Source organism: Gasterosteus aculeatus, chromosome 1 (assembly GCF_964276395.1).
Source record: "Gasterosteus aculeatus chromosome 1, fGasAcu3.hap1.1, whole genome shotgun sequence".
NCBI classification, from domain to species: Eukaryota; Metazoa; Chordata; class Actinopteri; order Perciformes; family Gasterosteidae; genus Gasterosteus; species Gasterosteus aculeatus.
Genome location: NC_135688.1, coordinates 28,987,053 through 29,005,929, shown reverse-complemented (window position 1 = coordinate 29,005,929; position 18,877 = coordinate 28,987,053). Strand labels below are relative to the sequence as shown.

Genomic DNA, 18,877 nt, shown 5'->3' with positions numbered 1-18,877 from the left:
CAACCTTAGTAAAAGAGCTGAAGTTGAGTTAGTGATAAAGTGTATAACCAGGAAGCAAAGGGAAATCCCTCAGTGCTCCAGAGCTGAGGATGAGTGAGATGATCCATCCAAACTGACTCTCTTATCCGTCTTCAGGCAACCTTTAAGGGCTGGATGGACATCATGTACGCAGCGGTGGACTCTCGAGACGTAAGTCTCCGGGCGTCACGTACAGAGGCGACGCGTAGCCAGAGCAATGACCGCCGGTAACGTGTGTAATCTCGCTCTAATCCAGGTGGAGGATCAGCCCGAATACGAAGTGAACTTGTACATGTACCTCTACTTTGTCATCTTCATTATCTTCGGCTCCTTCTTCACCCTCAACCTGTTCATCGGCGTCATCATCGACAACTTCAACCAGCAGAAGAAGAAGATAAGTTGAACGTTGTTATTATCCGCCTACAGCTGGGTGTGCAGTGAGGCATTCTGGGGGCTGTAGTGTGTGGACCGGCGGCCATTCTGGGGTGGGGCAGCTTTCATCCACCTGTCCCCTTGTGAATCCACAATATACACACACACACAGATATGCAGAGTCACAGTTAATGCAGCCTGGATGCCTTAATGCAGCTAATGCCATCCATTCGAGGAAAGCACTGGCAACTGCGATTGGCAACGCCTGAGAAGGAGGAGGGGGGCGGAGGGGGGGCACTATGGCTGCCGCACGCCGGCGGGCCCGAGTTGACGCACCCAACTTGAGTATCAGTCGATGTGTTCAGCTCGCGGCGTCACGCAGATGGTCGACACCAGTCCAGCCCTCCAGACGGGCGTCACACGCTCAGTGAGCAGAGTGTGGAGAGTGTGATGCGTGCCTCTTGTGACACACCGTGAGATCGGGGGGGGGGGGATTCATTGCTTTGGTTAATCAGCACACTGACAACGATTTCGATTATTCTGGAAATGAATTACAGAAGTGTGTTTTTTTTTGCATACATATATTTAAAACAAATAGTAGTAATCATGGCAGCTCTTCCCTCCATGCTAAAAGGCATCAGCCCGTTCGTCAGCCTGTCACTTGTACCAATCAATGTACCCAAAGGGACAACAAATCCTCCATATCCACAGATGTGGTAAAGTAACATAAACCACATCCAGTTAACAAAGTCGGTCCCACTATAAAGCTTCAAAAGCTCCATAAACAGCACTGGCGGCTCCTCCGGAACGCCTCTGGCCTGCGTCTGGCTTCCTCACAAGGAGCTCTGCCTTCTCCCGAGATGAGGTCGGACATGTGGCTCTTGGTAGTAATCACTTGTTCATTTTGTATCTATTTTTGTGTGGTCTTTATTTAGTGCAGGGTCACTTATTCAACCTCCTGTTGTCGTTGATGTTTTATTGAAGAATAATAGCACATTTCAGTCCCATTCAAATGCACAATTCACACAATAAAATCCCTTCTTATTTAGTTGTTAAAAACTAATAAGTAATAAAATGTTTGGTTGTTTGTTACCTGGTCAGTGTTATGGCAGAAACCACTGAAGAGACGCCGACCTTGGAGTTTGCAACCACTGGGGGTATTTTATTCAGACGAGTTTACAACAAAATCCAACAGGTTTATTTACTCCTTATGTCTTTTGTTGCCATCCCACCAGCCAAGTGGACCATACAAAACACATCTGGGCCGGATTCAAATTGTCCTTTACAAAAGGAAAGGTTTCCGTCCCACGATACCATGCAGCGGCAATGTTTAAATAGTGACGTATCATTCACGAGAAATAGCGATCAACACCATTGACGTTTTCTGCAGATTTCAAGGAATAGTGGTTAGAAGGTTAGTACATCAGGAGGTCATTCTTTTGACAATTTGAATCCAGAGGAGGCTCTAAAGTCTTGTAATAGCTTTTTTAAACAACACAACTTCTCATTTCCTGAAAAGACGTTGCCTCTGTTGATGGCAGTTGCAAAGAATGACGGCTTGCTCTTGATTATCTTAACAACCTCATTATTGGGGTTCAACATAAAATGTTCTCCAGTGTTTCCCCCACCATTATATCAACTTTCTCCTGACTGCTCACCGTGCTGTGACGTGGCAGCACAAGACACCTTACTAGAAAAAAGGTTTTCTTTTTTTTAAACTACATACATGGAATATTCCTTGTTGATATGTTCACAAAATGAACCCTGGACAGCTAACAATTTTTTCTCAGTTGATTGATCCATTAACTTAAGCCAGAGAGCCTAAATCCAGTGAATTGAACAAACTGTATGTGAATAAATGTTCTATTGTTCAAAAGGACACCCTTTCCTTTGTCTATCACAGACCCAAGCACCTGTCCTTTAATACTTTGATACCATATCTGATATTTGCTCGGCACACGGCTGCTCTGTTGTTCATGCAAACGTACGGTGACTTTCCTGGATGTGGTTGTAACCAAGTTCTTTTGTTCTCTCCCTTTTTACTTTGGAGGTCAGGACATCTTCATGACAGAAGAGCAAAAGAAATACTACAACGCCATGAAGAAGCTGGGCTCCAAGAAACCACAGAAACCGATTCCTCGGCCGGCGGTAAGTCTCCGTGTTTTTCTATTTAATGAAGGACAACAGCCGCAGGTGTGCAATGACTCCTGTCTTCGTCCCCCGTGTCCTCTCAGAATGCATTCCAAGGCTGCGTGTTCGACTGCATCACAAAGCAGGCCTTCGACATCGTGATCATGATCCTCATCTGCCTCAACATGGTGACCATGATGGTGGAGACGGACGACCAGACGAAGGAAATGGACAACACCCTCTACCGGATCAACCTGGTCTTCATCGTGCTCTTCACTGGGGAGTGCATGCTCAAGATGATCTCCTTGCGTCACTATTACTTCACCATCGGCTGGAACATATTTGACTTTGTGGTGGTGATCCTGTCCATCGTAGGTGAGGAGATGCTTTGGGTTCTTGGGTTTTCTGCACTGGATTATCTGTAAATGGGTCTGCAGGGTTTCATTTTCTACTTGTTTTTCCTTCGCAGGCATGTTTTTATCCGAAGTGATCGAAAAGTACTTTGTGTCCCCGACGCTGTTCCGAGTGATCCGTCTGGCCCGAATAGGCCGCATCCTCCGACTCATCAAAGGGGCCAAGGGTATCCGGACGCTCCTCTTCGCCCTGATGATGTCACTGCCCGCTCTGTTCAACATTGGCCTGCTCCTCTTCCTCGTCATGTTCATCTACGCCATCTTCGGCATGTCCAACTTTGCCTACGTCAAGCACGAGGCGGGCATCGACGACATGTTCAACTTCGAGACGTTCGGGAACAGCATGATCTGCCTGTTCCAGATCACCACGTCGGGCGGGTGGGACGGACTGATGGCTCCCATCCTCAACAAGAGGGAGCCCGACTGCGACAGCCAGATGGAGCACCCGGGCAACAACCACACGGGCAACTGCGGCAACCCTTCGGTTGCCATCTTCTTCTTCGTCAGCTACATCATCATCTGCTTCTTGATCGTGGTCAACATGTATATCGCCGTCATCCTGGAGAACTTCAGCGTGGCCACGGAGGAGAGCGCCGAGCCGCTGAGTGAGGACGACTTTGAGATGTTCTACGAGGTGTGGGAACGCTTCGACCCCGACGCCACGCAGTTCATGGAGTATAGCAAGCTCTCTGACTTTGCCGACGCCCTGGACCCGCCGCTGCGCATGGCCAAGCCCAACATGCTCCACCTGATCTCCATGGACCTGCCGATGGTGAGCGGCGAGCGCATCCACTGCCTCGACATCCTGTTTGCCTTCACCAAGCGGGTGCTCGGCGAGAGCGGCGAGATGGACGTGCTGCGCGGGCAAATGGAGGACCGCTTCATGGCCTCTAACCCGTCGAAGGTGTCCTACGAGCCCATCACCACCACCCTGCGGCGCAAACAGGAGGACATGGCGGCCGTGATTATCCAGCGAGCCTTCCGGCGCTACAAGATCCGCCTGGCCATGAAGAAGGCCTCCGCCCTCTACAAGGAGCGGCTGAAGGAGGGCATCCACGACCCCGACAAGGACGTGATGGTCATCGGAAAGTTCCCCGAAAACTCCACCTCTGAGAAAACGGACATGACACCCTCGACGGCCTCGCCGCCGTCCTACAACAGCGTGACAAAATCGTACAATGACAAATACGAGAAGGAAAACAGGGAAAAAGAAAACAAAGGTAGAGACAGAAAGAAATAAGACTTTTAAACAACATAGGTACAAAAAAAAAAAAAAAATCAAATATTGCATCAGAGACGCGAGGGGAAACTTGTTTACAGCTTCTGAAGGGGGTGTGTAGATGTACGCCTGGCTTTTGAAGAGCGCCACGTCAGGTGGGCGTGACGCGCGAGCGTGCTTTTGTCCTGTGTGAATACGTGGGGGTCTTCTCAGAGACAAAACACTGCCGGAGGTGAGCCTCTCTGCACAATGCGCTTGTGATTTTCCTCTTGGTTGTTGTTACTGACACACTTGAGTGTATCATTAAGTCGTCTGTAGCTAGTGCTGCTGCTGCTACTAATATAAATCCAGTGTCTTGAATTTAACAATCGCTGTATCACTAAACAAGTACTCTGCGTTTTTATTCACGGTTTTTTTTTTGCTCGTTTTTTCCGGTTTCTTTTCTTTTTCTTTTTTTTTTACGAGAAAGAATGTTTTATACTTTTTTTGTGTGTTTTTTGTGAAAACGTGTCCACTGCTTTCACTGTTGTAAAATCACCAAGGGCAGACAAAGTCAATGCTGGAAACCTCAACAATTGTTGAACTCTGTATTGTGCTTCTGCCCCCCCCCCACACGCCCTCCCATTCCAATGGAAACACACGTTTCTGATTACAGAGAAGCTGAATGTATGCAAAGAATGAGACATTTAATGAAATTGTTGACATTTTGGGGAATGTTCTTAGTTGCTGTTTTAGATGAGAAGATCATTCTTTTAAACATGGCGCTCGCCCCTCTAGCAAAGACGGAAAGCAGCGGCACAGCTAGCCTGACCCCCCCCCCCCACCGAGGCTCACTAATCAACAAGTCGTATCTGGAGCTTTGAGCGTGCACGGAGTTGACGTGACGATATTCTCCAAAAACAACAAGGTGCGCACGGACCAAAGATTCAGCGCAGAAGAAGGGGAAGAAAGTGTTGCCGGGAAAAACAACATGGAGCTGCTCAGGCGGAAATGTAATGAAGCTCATACGTCACGTCGGATTTTTAATGGACATGCTTGTTTAAAAAAAAAAAGTTGAATACCTTGTAATCAAGTTTTGACGTGCAAAATATTTACCTAAATGCAGATTGTAAAGATCTCTTAGCTTTTAAAGCATTTTATAGCAACAATTGGTCGTCTCTTAATTAATGTGACATTTAAAGTAAAAATTCATTCCTCTTTTGCTTCTTAATTCAAGTTATTGGCTTTTTGTCTTTGAATGAAAAGCCCCTCGTTACCTCGCGCTAAATAAGTGATGACATCACTAAACCGAGCTTCGGTCCGCTCGTTACGTCTTTTACATCCATTACATGGACACGGTCTCCTGTCAGAATACACGTCCAACGTAGGTTTATTACACAAAAAGAAGAAGCGGTTGGGGTTTGGGTTGAATAACCATGGATCTCGAGGTTAAATAACTCTTATTTGTTATGTACTTTCAAATTGCTGGTAAGTTACGTACTTAAACTACAGTTAAATAAGTCAACGGGGTCAAACAGACTCACAAACACGTTTATATTTTTTTCCTTAAAGGCTAGCTGGAGCGAGCCAGGCTAGCTGACGTCCTCGCCAACACGCTAAACCTCGCTGTTAGCTAATTTATAGCTAATTTAGTGACCCAAGTCTCATCCCAATGCACCACCTCTCTAGCCGCTCGAATCTAACGTGCCTCCTCCAAAGCATTCGCCCACCATCCTCCCAGAGCTGTTGTGAAGGAAAGTCCTGAATCATAAAGAAAATCTGTGTATCTCTCACGCTTACCAATGAAGCGCGCGGTGGAACGGCCTTCGTGTCGTCGTAAATTGAGAAGCGAGTGGTTTTAATCTACTGGTTTCTACATAATCCAGCTATTTGAGACCACAGTATGCATCACACTTACTTTTAATGTAAGAGCACTTTTTATCCTGCTTCTATGTCACAATTTGTACACGTGTGTGTGGACGTGTGTGTCTGTGTGTGTGTGTGTGTGTGTAAGGGAGAATCTATGTGTCTGTTTCTCAATGTGAGCTTGCGTTTTTGTGACCGATCATGAATAACATTTAACATTTTTATGTCTTCGGATTTGATTTTCAATTTTTTATTCCTTTTGTACTGTAACACATTACAAACACGTGTCTGGTCCCCACATGTAGATAAACCATGAAGCAACCAGTAGCCATCTCTCATTGCGCTTGTAGTGTTTTAGTGAACATCATTTCAAAGCCAAAAGAATAAAGGACATATTTTTTGTAAGTACCTGTTGATTTTTTCCCGCCCAGCGCTCTCCAAGGCTCGCTGAGGCCTCTTCTGTGACCTGCGCTCTTTCGTCTGTGACCCCAACTGTGACCCTGAACATGAACAGGATCCTCCGTGTGGTTCAAACATCTGTCACGGTCGTCGATGTCATCAACTTGCCAAAAATGTGACTTCTATTGATTGCTTGTTCTAATCCAAGATGCGACAACTAACAATACAAAAATCGAGGTTTCCAGAGTAATGAAGAAAAGCAGCATTCATTGTGAGACGAGAAGTCGTGTGCTGGAGGAGGCGAGCGGCTCGGCGTATTCGGACGAAGCTCTGCTTTCAGTCTGAGGATGTGTGTTGAATCTACAGCGACATTCTCAACAGGGACAACAGAGACAACAGGGCCAGAGGGGGAGGTGGGATTTAATCAAAACACAATACAATATTAGAAATGGTAAAGGCAAAAATCTTCATTCATAAATACATTCATATGTCAACTAATTAGTTCATTCCCAAGTATAGAATGTCCGTAATATTTAATAAAACCCAATTGCAGATATAGAAATCGTTGTTATAAAACATCCATTCATGCAGCTGGAGTCAATCCCAGCTAACTTTGTGGGAGAGTGTTATAAATACAATGTGTTTCGTGTGGTGGAGTCGGTGGGTAGAGAGGGATGTTCTTAAAGTTGGCGGTTTGATTAGCATGGGTGAAATGCAGAGGTCACCTTTCATATATGTATATTTTTGACAAATGTAATGAGAGTTTTTTTTACTACTCAGTTTGAGCTTTCAGCGTTAATTCTTCACCTCGTAAAATAAAATGAAAAGATTTCAACTCAAGGTCTAGATTTCTTTCGGGGCGTAGCGTTGCTGTAGCTGAACCCCTTTTGTCATCCCACATATAAAAGTGACAATCAAGCATCAGAAACTGATGTTGGCGACCGGAGAGACTGATCTTCATTCGCTGATGAAGGCCGTGTGGTGCAACTTTAAGCCCAGGGAGTGGAATAGTAAATGGACCTTGAGTTATATTTGTTTTGATTTTGTCAAATAGTAAACTAAGCCCAAGTGCAGTTTTCTATTTTTAGAAATCAGACAATTTTAAGTTTAGAGTTGTATCAGTGTGCTGGACGGAATGGGGGAAATATGTCTGAGGAACAAACTGTGTCTCCTTTAAAGGTGCATTTTAAACGATGCATTCAGTGTCAGACATCTTTAGTGTTTCACACCTTGAATGTGCGCGTTTTCATCCCACAAGAGCCAGACAGACACGCAGAGGGAGGAGGAGGAGGTGAAAAGCCCAGACCACCCCCACCTAGCAGCAAAGCTCTGCTGCTCCAGCTTCTCCCCTCCTGTTGCCTGGCAACCAAACATTACAGCGCCCGGCCTGTGATTGATCACCGGCGAGCTCGCTTACCCACAATTCCTTGCAGGCTATGAAAATTGTGCTCTCCCACCCTGCCCCTCCCTGCGCCAACGCTGGTCCGTTTTGATTATCTGAGCAAAGGAAGCAGTCATGCGATGACCTTGTGATCCACATCGGGATCCAATGAGCGGGGCCTTTGTGGTCTGAGGGCCACTTCGGGATGCACACTCGGTCTCAATTGTACCCAGCACCTGCTGCAGTTGTGTGTGTTTATGCAACAAATGCCATGGATTTGTATTTCTATACATACAATAGGCCGGCCAACAAGGTTAGAACACAACAGCGGCTCCACAAAGACGGTGTTGTTTACTCAGCAGTGCTTTCTAGAGGCAACAAGCTTAAAGTCAACAGGAAGAACCGGTGGGAGCGTGTAAATGAGAATCGGATGAGGGGGGCACATCAGCCCCACAGATAACAGCAGATCAACAGGTGTGACATCTGAGTGTTCTTAAAAGATGGACTTGTGGGGAAAAACTACAGATTGCCTTGAGGCAGGAAACATGCAATCAACACATCTGCTGACGTCATACAAAAATAATGAGGTTTAACCCCTTCGTCATGTTGGAGGATGTCAGTGACGAGCAAACCAGACTCGGTTGTTAGGCAACAGCTGCCCTCTGCTGGTAGAGAAACAGATTACTCTGGCTGTGAGTGTCTCCGCTTTCATTGGGTTAAGAAAAAGTGGAAAAAGTTAACAAATTAACCTTTAAAAAGTTTTTTTATTCACACTCATAAAAATGTACACTTGCTTTAAAAAGAACATGACATATTTTTGGACCCAGTATTGATAGTTTGAGAGACGTTAGTTACCTCGACAAAAGCCTTAATTTCTCTGAAAACTGTAAAAGGATAAATAACATGCAGAGACAAGTATTTAGGCCACTTATACTAAGAAGAATTGGATTCACTAGTATATTTTTACTTAGTATATTAGCAATACTCAGCAATAGTATATTGTTGATTCCAGGCGGGATGCTTTGTTCGCAGCGTGTTCAAATTACAGTTTGATTACATACGAGCAGGTAAAAACATGTCTTCAGCGGTGCCATGAGCTGACGGCTAATCGCTCACCACGCAAATGCAAACGTTATGATGTTATAGGTCGCGAGCTGCCTTAGCTTAGCATTTGCCGCTTAGCCCGGATCACGTGTCCCAGCTACAGAGGTCAACATGAACACCGGTGTTGTGAATTGTTTGATACCCAAGTACAGTAAGTAAGAAGCTACGGTCACGCTATAAACGAGCTACACGACGGTCACATGACTTCAAGTCACCACCACAAAGCTTAAAATGTTTGTAGTTGTAGCCACTTCCTGGAAACTGCCCTTTTTCAAACAGTGAAGGCTTGCTAGCTGGTTGGTGACGGCCCGGTGGCAGTTGGCATATAATGAGATTTATCGGGAAAATTGGTTGATCCGGCATGAAATTAAGCCGTGAGAGCGAACCAGGAACCAAAATAATGAGTTGAGGGACGCTAAAGTGCTCCGCGGAGCTTAGGGGAGCTGCGGAATCCGTCACAATTGTTTTGGGGTTCGTCACTAAGTTGCTACTTCAACATGTAGTCAAGTGATCCAATAGTGACATTAACGCGTTTAAAAGCTTCAGTAAGGAATGTACGACATTATTAAAATACATCTGGTGGGAAACATCGCCCAATGGCTCGCTTCTGAGATGCTCAAGCATTTGTGATGCTAGTAACTCATATGAAGGCCTTGGTGTTTTGCCAAAGGTTGTTTATCCTTTCACAGTATGCGTGGAAACATGTCAAGTAAACTGCACATGCTACACAGACAGGCATTTAAGAACCATCAGCAGCAACCATGAGACACCAACACAGTGGGAAATAATGAAGGAGTACAAGCACCTCGAAATCTTGGTTTGTTATAGATGCCAGTCAGGAGACATGCCGGAATGGTCAAAGCACAAATGATGCTCCACATAGTTACGAGTGCAGCACAGAAACACTGTTTTATTGAGCTTTGTCAATGAACATCTTTAATTTTATTCAACCAACAATCTTAAAAAGGAGACAAACTGAACTTGGATTAGATAGACCTCCTTCGAGCCTTCCGTTGCAAAGTCTGCATGACTCATTCCCTCTTTGGAAGTGCACTTATAGAGAATAAATCAAACTGATGGTTTTGGGGACGCGGTTTTTGAATCAAAGACTTCCAGACATGACCCCCCCCCCCCCTCCCACTCCGAAGCCTTTCATTCAGGTGCTGCCTGAGCGGGACATGTCTATGATCTGGTCGGTGTCTCCTTGCCTCTGCAGTCCTGGTTGCTCCTTCACCGGCTCCTTCCTCTCCCCCCCCGCCCCCCCGCCGGAGCCTCGGCCTGTGAGTCATGGCGGTCCGGATTGTTCTAGGTGGGGAACCGAGAGCGCTCCGGCGGGGGCGGGGTGGCTGACGTAGGCGTCCACTTGTGAGCCAGTCTGGGGCGTCTGGGGACTGGGGGGCTCGGGGAAATGGCTCTGCTGCTCTGTCTGGCGATGGAGTTTTGGGTTTATCTCAGACTCTAATGCTGCCTCTACTGTGGGGAGTGTTGGGGGGGCGATGGGGACACTTTTACTGAGGAAAGCAGGAGTGCCGTTTACCGCACTGTCTATCTGGTAATGCTGCATGGGGGGAGTGTTGTGGAAGGGGTGGCCGAGGCTCACGTTGGAGTAACTGAGCACAGAGGGAAGCGGTACAGAGTAGGGCGGAGGACTCGTTCCGTGCAACGTGCAATCCCAGTCTTCCTCTTCGTCTTCGTCGTCGTCGTCGTCCTCCTCGTCATCGTCCTCCTCGTCCTCCTCGACGTCCTCGGGGTCGATCGTTCCCAAGCTGTGGGTGCTGCAGTCCGAAAGCCCGCTGCAAACGCTGCTGCCGTCCTCGTCGTCCTCATAAGCCTCATCATCCTCTTCATCTTCCTCCTCCTCTTCCTCCTCCTCCTCCTCCTCCTCCTCTTCGGCTAGATGTGGAGCCGACTCGCCTGTGTTCTGGAGGTGCATGATGGGAATGTGCGTCGTAGCACTCATCAATGGGAACTGCAGGTTCGGCTGCTGCTGCTGGACCAAGGAGGAGTCGCCATGGTAACCGTTGCCATTGGTTACAAGCTGCGGCTCCGTCTGCTGCTGCCCCTGATGATGCTGCTGCTGCTGCTGCTCCTCGCGGCTCTTCTCCAGTTCCAGCTTCATGATGGTGTGCAGGAAGTGGGTGCGCACCCGGACCGGGTTGAACTCCAGCCGCCCCGTGTTGTTGCTACACCCGTCTCTGGTGCAGCCACAAGGGAAGGACATGCGGTCCACCTGAGGACAGGAAAGAAAAAGAAAAAGACCCAACAGTGTAGAGCAGCAGTGACCGAAAAAGGTGAATTCAGCTGCCAGTCATAGCCGGTCATGCTTGTTGAAATGCTGCAGAATCCACTGTGGGTGTATATAATTACACACCTTAATGCAGTAGAACTTAAGTTATCTTCTAAATTGTCAAGGCTTATCATTATTTGGTCGTGCAAATCCTCTCAGACCTTGTACAATATGTCTTCCTAAAAGAAGGTTGCTTTTTCTCCGAGACTTAACCCTTTAAAATATCAGGTTTTCAAAAGTCAAGTGTCGTACATGTGAGATTTCAGAGTGGGGGCACTACGGCACAAGAAGGAAATTTTAGACAGACCTAATAACTGTATTCTTAAAAGCCTTAAAGAATGATTGAATTCTGAACACAAATACGGCATAGTGAAAAGAAATGAGAAAAACCTTCGGTTGTTTTGAAGATAACTAAGGACTAATTAAACTACTAATATATATATACATATATATATATATGTGTCTGTGTGTATAGAGATATGTGTACTGCTTTCAGTTGGAAATGAACAACACTTTAGTATTATAGATGGGCCTCACCACAGTTCCATTTACCTGGCACTTAATGCCGGCCAGGCTGCAAGCACAGGTCTCCGGGTCGCATGTCCCCCGGCAACGGCACCCACACTCCTCTCGGGACACGCGGAGGGCACGCAGATCGTGCTTCTCCTCCACGTCGAGGCGTCGGACCCCCGAGGAGCGCAGCAGGGCCCGGCGCCTCCTGGTAGTCAGAGGCTGGAGGAAGAAGTAGTCGTCCACCTCGGTGTTGTCCACGTCCAGGTCGTCTTCGGATATGTCGTCCAGGGTCAGGGTGTCCGCCTCCACAGATGGCACTGTGCCATTTTTGGTCAGCTGGGGGACAGAAAAAGTATGTTTGGACCAAACGTGTACGCAAAACCAATCCCTTCCCCAAAAACCCGCGAGCACAGGCTTTTTAATCGACGTGCGAAATAAGGCTTCACTGCGTTGTGCCACTGACTTTGAGTTTGATGGCGTTGAGCTTCTCTTCTTTGAGATGATCCCTCAACATAATGCGGTGGCTCCGTTTCTGCTCCATGGCAAACTCCCGCAGGGTGAAGCGCCTCACCCCGCTGTGACGCGGCGACATCCCCAAGGTGCTGCCGCCCTGCGTGGGCACTGTGGTGAAGCCCTGCCGGCGGTTGAAGTAGTACACGGTCACGCTCTCAAAGTGCACGTTGCGGCCCCGCAGTCTCTTGGACTGCTGCTGGAGAGTAGCTGAGGCACGTATGAGGAAACATATGGGGAAAAAAACAACATGACTTAATGTGAAATCCCTTGAATCTTCACTAATACGTGTCACCTCACTAATTTATTCTTTTATGGACATGCATTCTCCCTAGATAACAGCTGCAGCTAAACTGCAAAACTAATTATTTAGGGTTAGAAAAGTGCTTGTTATATTCAGGCAAAAGTTTCGGGCTATATTTAGGCATTGAAAGTACTTTGTTATGTTCAGGCAACAAAGGCACTTGCTTATGTTCAGGCAGAATTCAGAAGTACTTGGTGCACAATTAAGATACGCTTCAGTTTCCTGGGCGAAAGTGTTTTTTGACCAATCCACCAGTAACGTGGACTTTTTTACTTATTCGTTACACGTTAAAAGCAAACACAATCCTCAACAAAGTGCTTTCCCACATAATTCACAATACAGTTGCATTGTATGGGAACGTACGCTGCCATAATATATGTATATGTTGTATATCAAAAAATAAAGTGGTCCCAAAACAGATTCTGCGGGACACCACACGTGAGGAGGTGGGGATCTGGAATTGCCGCCAACAATATATATTTTTTAAATCTTAAATGATCCCAATCTATTGCACCAAAAACACACGAGCTTGTGGTAACAATGTGGTCTTACAGTCCAGCAGCCCTGAGGGGACGGCGTGGTTGAGACTATCGCTGCTGTTGCCGCTGTCGCTGCAGGAAACGTCGTCGTCGGAGCCCGGCAGGGACAGGTAAGGGGGCGGGGCCTCCTCCAGCTTCCTCTTCAGGATCCCACTCATCTTGAGGCTCCTCTCACTGGTCGCACCTGTACAAAGTTCATGGGTCACCACAGGTGTATGTAAGCCAGAGTATTGATGACACTAATGATAGCAACAACCTGAACAAGTTAAAAAGTTAATAATAGGAGCTGGTGGAGAACAAAAACAGAGCTAAAAGAGCTCTTTTATGTATTTAAGGAGTTGACATTATCAATGGCGTATTTTTTTGTACTGCTGTGAACACAAAGTCGAACATAACAAAGTTCTACAATAAAGTAATGACTGTAGCTTAGTAAATAGCTCAACAAATCTGTTTTTTTTTAATTAGTTGAGTATGTCTTGTGCAAAAGTTGGCACCACACCATACATATAAAACTTTGTGAAAGCGGAAGACTGGAGTCAAAACAAAATGTTACACTCGTAATTATTATTAAATTGGGATTAAATTAACCAATATTATCCATCGGTTGCTCTTATTGTGAGTGTCGGACAACATTTCTGATAAGATATGATCTGCACACATGGTATGCTCTTTGCACTTTGTTGTCAATTTCAAATTTGTACAAATAAAAATAACTGTTGAGCTGAGTGCTTGGACCAGTGGAGGATTACATCACATGCAGCAGAGCTGAATACTGGGCCAAGCTTCTCCTCTCTGAGGCTTTGTCTCCTTCCTCTCACTCCAATACTAGTATTACAGGCGGAACCTCATGCTTTTTGAATTGTTAGTTCCCTTCCAGTTACTCTCTAACCAAGCAGGACTCCAGCTTACAGCTTGTGAGGCGCAATTAACTGCCAACATTGTGCAAAGTAACATCTCTCTATCTATTTGATGGCAGTCTGCTGCAGTTATTTTTTTACCTCGGATCCATGAGAGCCCCCCGCCCACCCCCCCCCCCCCCCCCCCCCCCGTGCTGCCCATGCCTCCGGACACTCGCACACGCGTAAACCTGCGAGTCCCCGTGCAAAACAAACCCGACAGGGGAATTCTTATTGACAAATGCGCACCGGCATCAAGCCGGTACCCGTGACGGAGTCCCGCAGCACCTGCGCTGCTGCACGCAGGAGGAGAGAGGAGAGAGGAGAGGAGAGGAGAGGAGAGGAGAGGAGAGAAGGTTCCTGTGAGCCTGTCTGACCGCCACTGACCTGTTTCCTCGCCTTTTGGTTTCCAGGAAGTCCTCGAGTCTCTCCTGCGCATCACTCGCTGCTTCGCCAACAGCAGCCAAACATGTGTCGTGATGATGCAGCGAGCGCTGCCATGATGCCCGCCTCTCTCTCCCTCCCCCCCTCTCTCTCTCTCTCTCTCTCTCTCTCTCTCTCTCTCTCTCTCTCTGTCCTCACAAAGACTGTTAGCTCGACGCTGCCGCTGGAGCTTGACTGTGGTGAAGCAAGAGAGAGAGGGGAGGCGGGTGGGGGGGGGGGGGGTGGTGGTGCATCGTGGCGGCCCCACCGTCTTCAGGAGAATTGTTAACACTAATGTGTTGGCAGCATTTCCTATAATTACATCTAAACATGTCATCTTAGTTTTTCTCCGCTATACAGTATTTCACCTAAATAATATTCATTTCTTGTTGGCTAAACCGTAAGCAGGAGTTTTGGTTAAATCTAAACCAGTAATGGTATTACCTAAGTCTAATTAAGTGCTTGTGTTGCCTTATTAATCCAAGCAAACAAGACAAGTGTTTCACACTGACCGTGTGTTTAGGTCACACTGCCTTAGGACACATTCACACTCCTAGGACACACTCCTTTAGGACACGCTCCTTCAGCACACGCTCCCTTAGGACGTACTCCTTCTTTAGGATTCACTCCTTTAGCACACCCTCACACTCCTAGGACACACTCCTTTAGGACTCACTCCTTCAGGGCACGCTCCCTTAGGACGCACTCCTCCTTTAGGACTCACTCCTCTAAGACTCACTCCTTCAGCACACACTCCCTTAGGACGCACTCCTCCTTTAGGACTCACTCCTTTAGCACACCCTCACACTCCTAGGACACACTCCTTTAGGACTCACTCCTTCAGGGCACGCTCCCTTAGGACGCACTCCTCCTTTAGGACTCACTCCTCTAAGACTCACTCCTTCAGCACACACTCCCTTAGGACGCACTCCTCCTTTAGGACTCACTCCTTTAGCACACCCTCACACTCCTAGGACACACTCCCTTAGGACTCACTCCTTCAGGACACGCTCCCTTAGGACTCACTCTTTCAGGACACGCTCCCTTAGGACTCACTCCTTTAGGACACGCTCCCTTAGGACTCACTCCTTTAGGACACACTCCCTTAGGACTCACTCCTTTTGGACACACTCCTTTAGGACACACTCTTTCAGGACACACTCCTTTAGGACACACTCTTTCAGGACTCACTCCGTTAGGACTCACTCCCTTAGGACTCACTCCTTTAGGACCCACTCCCTTAGGACCCACTCTTTCAGGACACACTCCATTAGGACTCACTCCCTTAGGACTCACTCCTTTAGGACCCACTCCCTTAGGACACACTCTTTCAGGACACGCTCCTTTAGAACTCACTCTTTCAGGACCCACTCCCTCAGGACCCACTCTTTCAGGACACACTCCATTAGGACTCACTCCCTTAGGACTCACTCCTTTAGGACCCACTCCCTTAGGACACACTCTTTCAGGACACGCTCCTTTAGAACTCACTCTTTCAGGACTCACTCCTTTAGGACACACTCTTTCAGGACACACTCATTGACCTTCCGTTCTTTTTCCTACAGACAAATGTCGATTAAACGTCACAACGGGAAGCAGGACACGCACAAGACAAATGGACCAGCTGTGACTGTCGCAATCAACACAACACACGGTTATCATTCATCGCAGCTCGTGTTGTTCCAGAGCCATTTTTCTACGGTGAGAGATGAAAATGACCACACGGACACCCACTGGAAGCCTTAGACATACAAATAAAGGTCAACAAGAAGACGGCACATGTGCTTTAATCATGGCATATTCAATTCATACAAAAACATTGAGTGTTAAAGATGCAACATGAAATCACATGAAAGATTGAAAGGCAGAGGTATGCAAGCAAATAATGTATATTACTACTTGAAGCTGGTGTGAAATAAACTCATGAGGAGCCTGGAAGACGTTCAAATCAAGTTTCAGTAAATGGTCCACAACATTTTATGGTGTTGTCATGTTAACGTGTTATGCCCCCCCCAACTTTGAATGTCCTATGAGACACATTTTTGTTTTAATTCAAGTTACTAACTTAAATGGTGAAACATTTTATTAAACCTTTCCCAGGTAGTTTTGATGTAAAGTAAGAATGTAGTTTAGGAAGAGAAGAGCTTGTAGCTGTAACATCTCTCAGTATTTGTGTATGTGCCCTCCACATTGGACCCAGCTACAAGGTTCCCACTGCTCAGAATGCAAATAATATATATATATATATATATATATATATATATATATATATATATATATATATATATACTATAAGAACTGGAGCACTCGTTATGTACCTCGCGCTTTGGAAGGTTGCTATGAATATGACGTTCTATCCAAAACGATGTGATCAACCAGCCCACCCCACGCCCAAAAGCCCCAAACATTGTTGCTATAGTAATAGCTAGACCCTGAATGTTCCATCTTCCCATTAGAGCCGAGCTTGGCTGAAAAATATAAAAAAATGAAGCTACCAAGAGGCTTAGCCTTGAGGTGGTGCAGTGTACTGTACGCAGAGAGAGAGAGAGGCAGACAGTTTGTGTGTTACAGAAAATGATCATTTTATTTTATTTTTCTATTGCAGGACATATGAGCCTGGACTGAGTTCTTCACTGAGGTTTACGGCTTTGTGACCAACGAGAAACACATCACATTGCTCTTTCATTTTAGGGAGTTAACAGTTAAGCAAACATTCATAATACACCTAATTGTTATAGCCTCGCGTGGTAATCAGAGGCGAGTCCACATTGTGCTGGTTTGAAACACATCTGCCAGATGGAACATTATTGCTAAGATCCGCAACAACTGATTATTCTCCCCCTTCTCTCTCTCTCTCTCTCTCTCTCTCTCTCTCTCCCTTTGCATGAGGGGCTTCATTTATTAGAGAAATGCTAATTAAAACGTACCAAAGCTGTCAGAGGAAAACCACCTGGGAGTGGTGTCCTTGACCACGAGGGCAACATTTTTCATCGGCACATAAATAAAATGTTTGGTATAAATACATATTTAATAAGCATTGCAGAACTGTCAATATAATACACGATTATAGGTGTTTTAGAAGAAAATTGAAAAAGGAAGACGTGAAGTTACGGCCCCTTTAAAATTAAATTTAGAAAAAATACTGATAACCTTTTGAATATTTAGCTCATCTTTTTTGTGACCAACTAATAGCTGACCGTCACTTCATACTCAAGAAGGGCCTTTCTATTTTTCGGGAGGTTTTTCCGCTTTGCTCTGAATTGCCTTGTTTTCTCCTGGCGAGTGCGGAGTGGCAAAGTGCTGGAGAGGCAAAGTGATCCTTCCAATCAGCTTCCATGGCAACGGGCCACGAGAGGGAGGGAGAGTATAAGGGGGGGAGGCTGATGAGGAGGAGGAGGCAGCTAGAGAGGTTGTGGGGAGGTGGGGGCTGGGATGTGGCCGCTCCTAACGCAGAAACGGAAAGATAGAACAGGTCTGCTTTTTCACAGCAAGAGAGAGAGACAATGGGTACTGGAGATTTGAACAATGGGTGCTGGAAGTTCTATCAGGCACGTGATGTTTTGACCGTGGCGTTATATTTATTACAGGAAACATTGTCCTCATTATCCAGAGGAGGGAAAAGGTGTACGATGGTTGAACTCCCCTTTGAACGTCCTTTCGAGGTCGGCGCTGCCGTCGCTGCCGGCGCTCTTAAGGTCACTAGAGGACATCGCGACCATCTCACATGATGTTTTCCTTATTCCCAAACCTACGCAGGTCCTCAGACAGTCAGAGCACTTCATATTTCACGGTCATACACGTAAACATTCCAAATACGTCTGTTTCTAAATTCCTTGTTTCAGAGGGGGTGAATCAGCAGGAGATGAAGTAAACACGGACCCAAGCTGTTGCCTAGCAATGCACTTCTGTTGAGACAGTCGGACCACAAAACTTGTTTTAGTTCAATCGTTATTTTATCATTTGCACATCACTGCCATCACAACGTAGGGATTGAGGAGAAGGAGACAGCTGTGTTTGACCTCATGAATATTGCTAAGTGCGTCACAGTTTAATACGATAAGAATTATGATGTTGAGGGTTCCGCTTCGCAATAGCGTTTACATTCTACGGCGCGACACGCGGGATTCAAAGCATGAATTTAGCAGCAAACCGCTACTTCTTTCAGTGAAGATACAGAGGAGCAGTGTCTACCTGAAGAGTCGCTCTCCTCTGTGTCCCCTCGTATCACCACAACCACCACGACCGGTGCATGCCGGGTCTGGCTAACATACTAAATGTTACATGTTGTTTGCACACGCCAGGGTTGGTGATGTTTTATCCTTCCCTCATATCCACAGGAAGTGACAAGTCCATTCAATCTGTAGGTCCAATACTGCTTGTTGTACCCCACCCAGTGTTCACAGCTCTTTTTTATTCATTGTAGATTATATTTTAGTTTTAGAATTGATTTGTTTTACACGCATGCCGCCTGTAGAGGACGAGTACACCCTTGTACTTGTGAGGGCCCTGTGGCGTGATATGTTT

The 18,877-nt window shown here is 46.4% G+C and overlaps 2 protein-coding genes across 8 annotated transcripts in view; one reads left to right on the top strand and one right to left on the bottom strand.

The window, feature by feature from the left end:
• The window catches only part of LOC120827821 (sodium channel protein type 2 subunit alpha), a 28,756-nt gene extending 22,354 nt beyond the window's left edge, over nt 1–6,402 (top strand). For all 6 annotated transcript variants that reach the window (XM_078102176.1, XM_078102178.1, XM_078102174.1 and 3 more), the window contains 5 exons: nt 136–189; nt 275–412; nt 2,434–2,538; nt 2,625–2,895; nt 2,990–6,402. In XM_078102176.1, the coding sequence (XP_077958302.1) occupies nt 136–189; nt 275–412; nt 2,434–2,538; nt 2,625–2,895; nt 2,990–4,173 (1,752 nt within the window). In that variant the 3' untranslated portion in view covers nt 4,174–6,402. The remainder of the gene's footprint in view (nt 1–135; nt 190–274; nt 413–2,433; nt 2,539–2,624; nt 2,896–2,989) is intronic.
• Nucleotides 6,403–9,767: 3,365 nt separating this feature from the next.
• Nucleotides 9,768–14,504, bottom strand: LOC120827303 (cysteine/serine-rich nuclear protein 3). Of its 2 annotated transcripts, none has more exons than XM_040190130.2 (5): nt 14,318–14,504; nt 13,048–13,218; nt 12,145–12,401; nt 11,706–12,017; nt 9,768–11,111 (listed from the first exon to the last, which is right to left on the bottom strand). In XM_040190130.2, the coding sequence occupies exons 1-5, from the start codon at nt 14,367–14,369 to the stop codon at nt 10,167–10,169; spliced, it is 1,737 nt and encodes a 578-aa protein (XP_040046064.2). In that variant the 5' UTR covers nt 14,370–14,504; the 3' UTR covers nt 9,768–10,166. The 2 variants fall into 2 exon arrangements, with proteins under 2 accessions (XP_040046064.2, XP_040046073.2); XM_040190139.2 differs by having other exon boundaries at nt 11,721–12,017.
• Between the last annotated feature and the right edge of the window lie 4,373 nt (nt 14,505–18,877).

Coding starts and splice junctions, on each gene's coding strand:
- LOC120827303 (XM_040190130.2), bottom strand. CDS start 14,369: ATGCGCAGGAGAGACTCGAGGACTTCCTGGAAACCAAAAGGCGAGGAA. Junction 13,219..14,317: donor ACCAAAAGGCGAGGAAACAG/GTCAGTGGCGGT, acceptor AACTTTGTACAG/GTGCGACCAGTGAGAGGAGC. Junction 12,018..12,144: donor TCAACGCCATCAAACTCAAA/GTCAGTGGCACA, acceptor TCTGTCCCCCAG/CTGACCAAAAATGGCACAGT.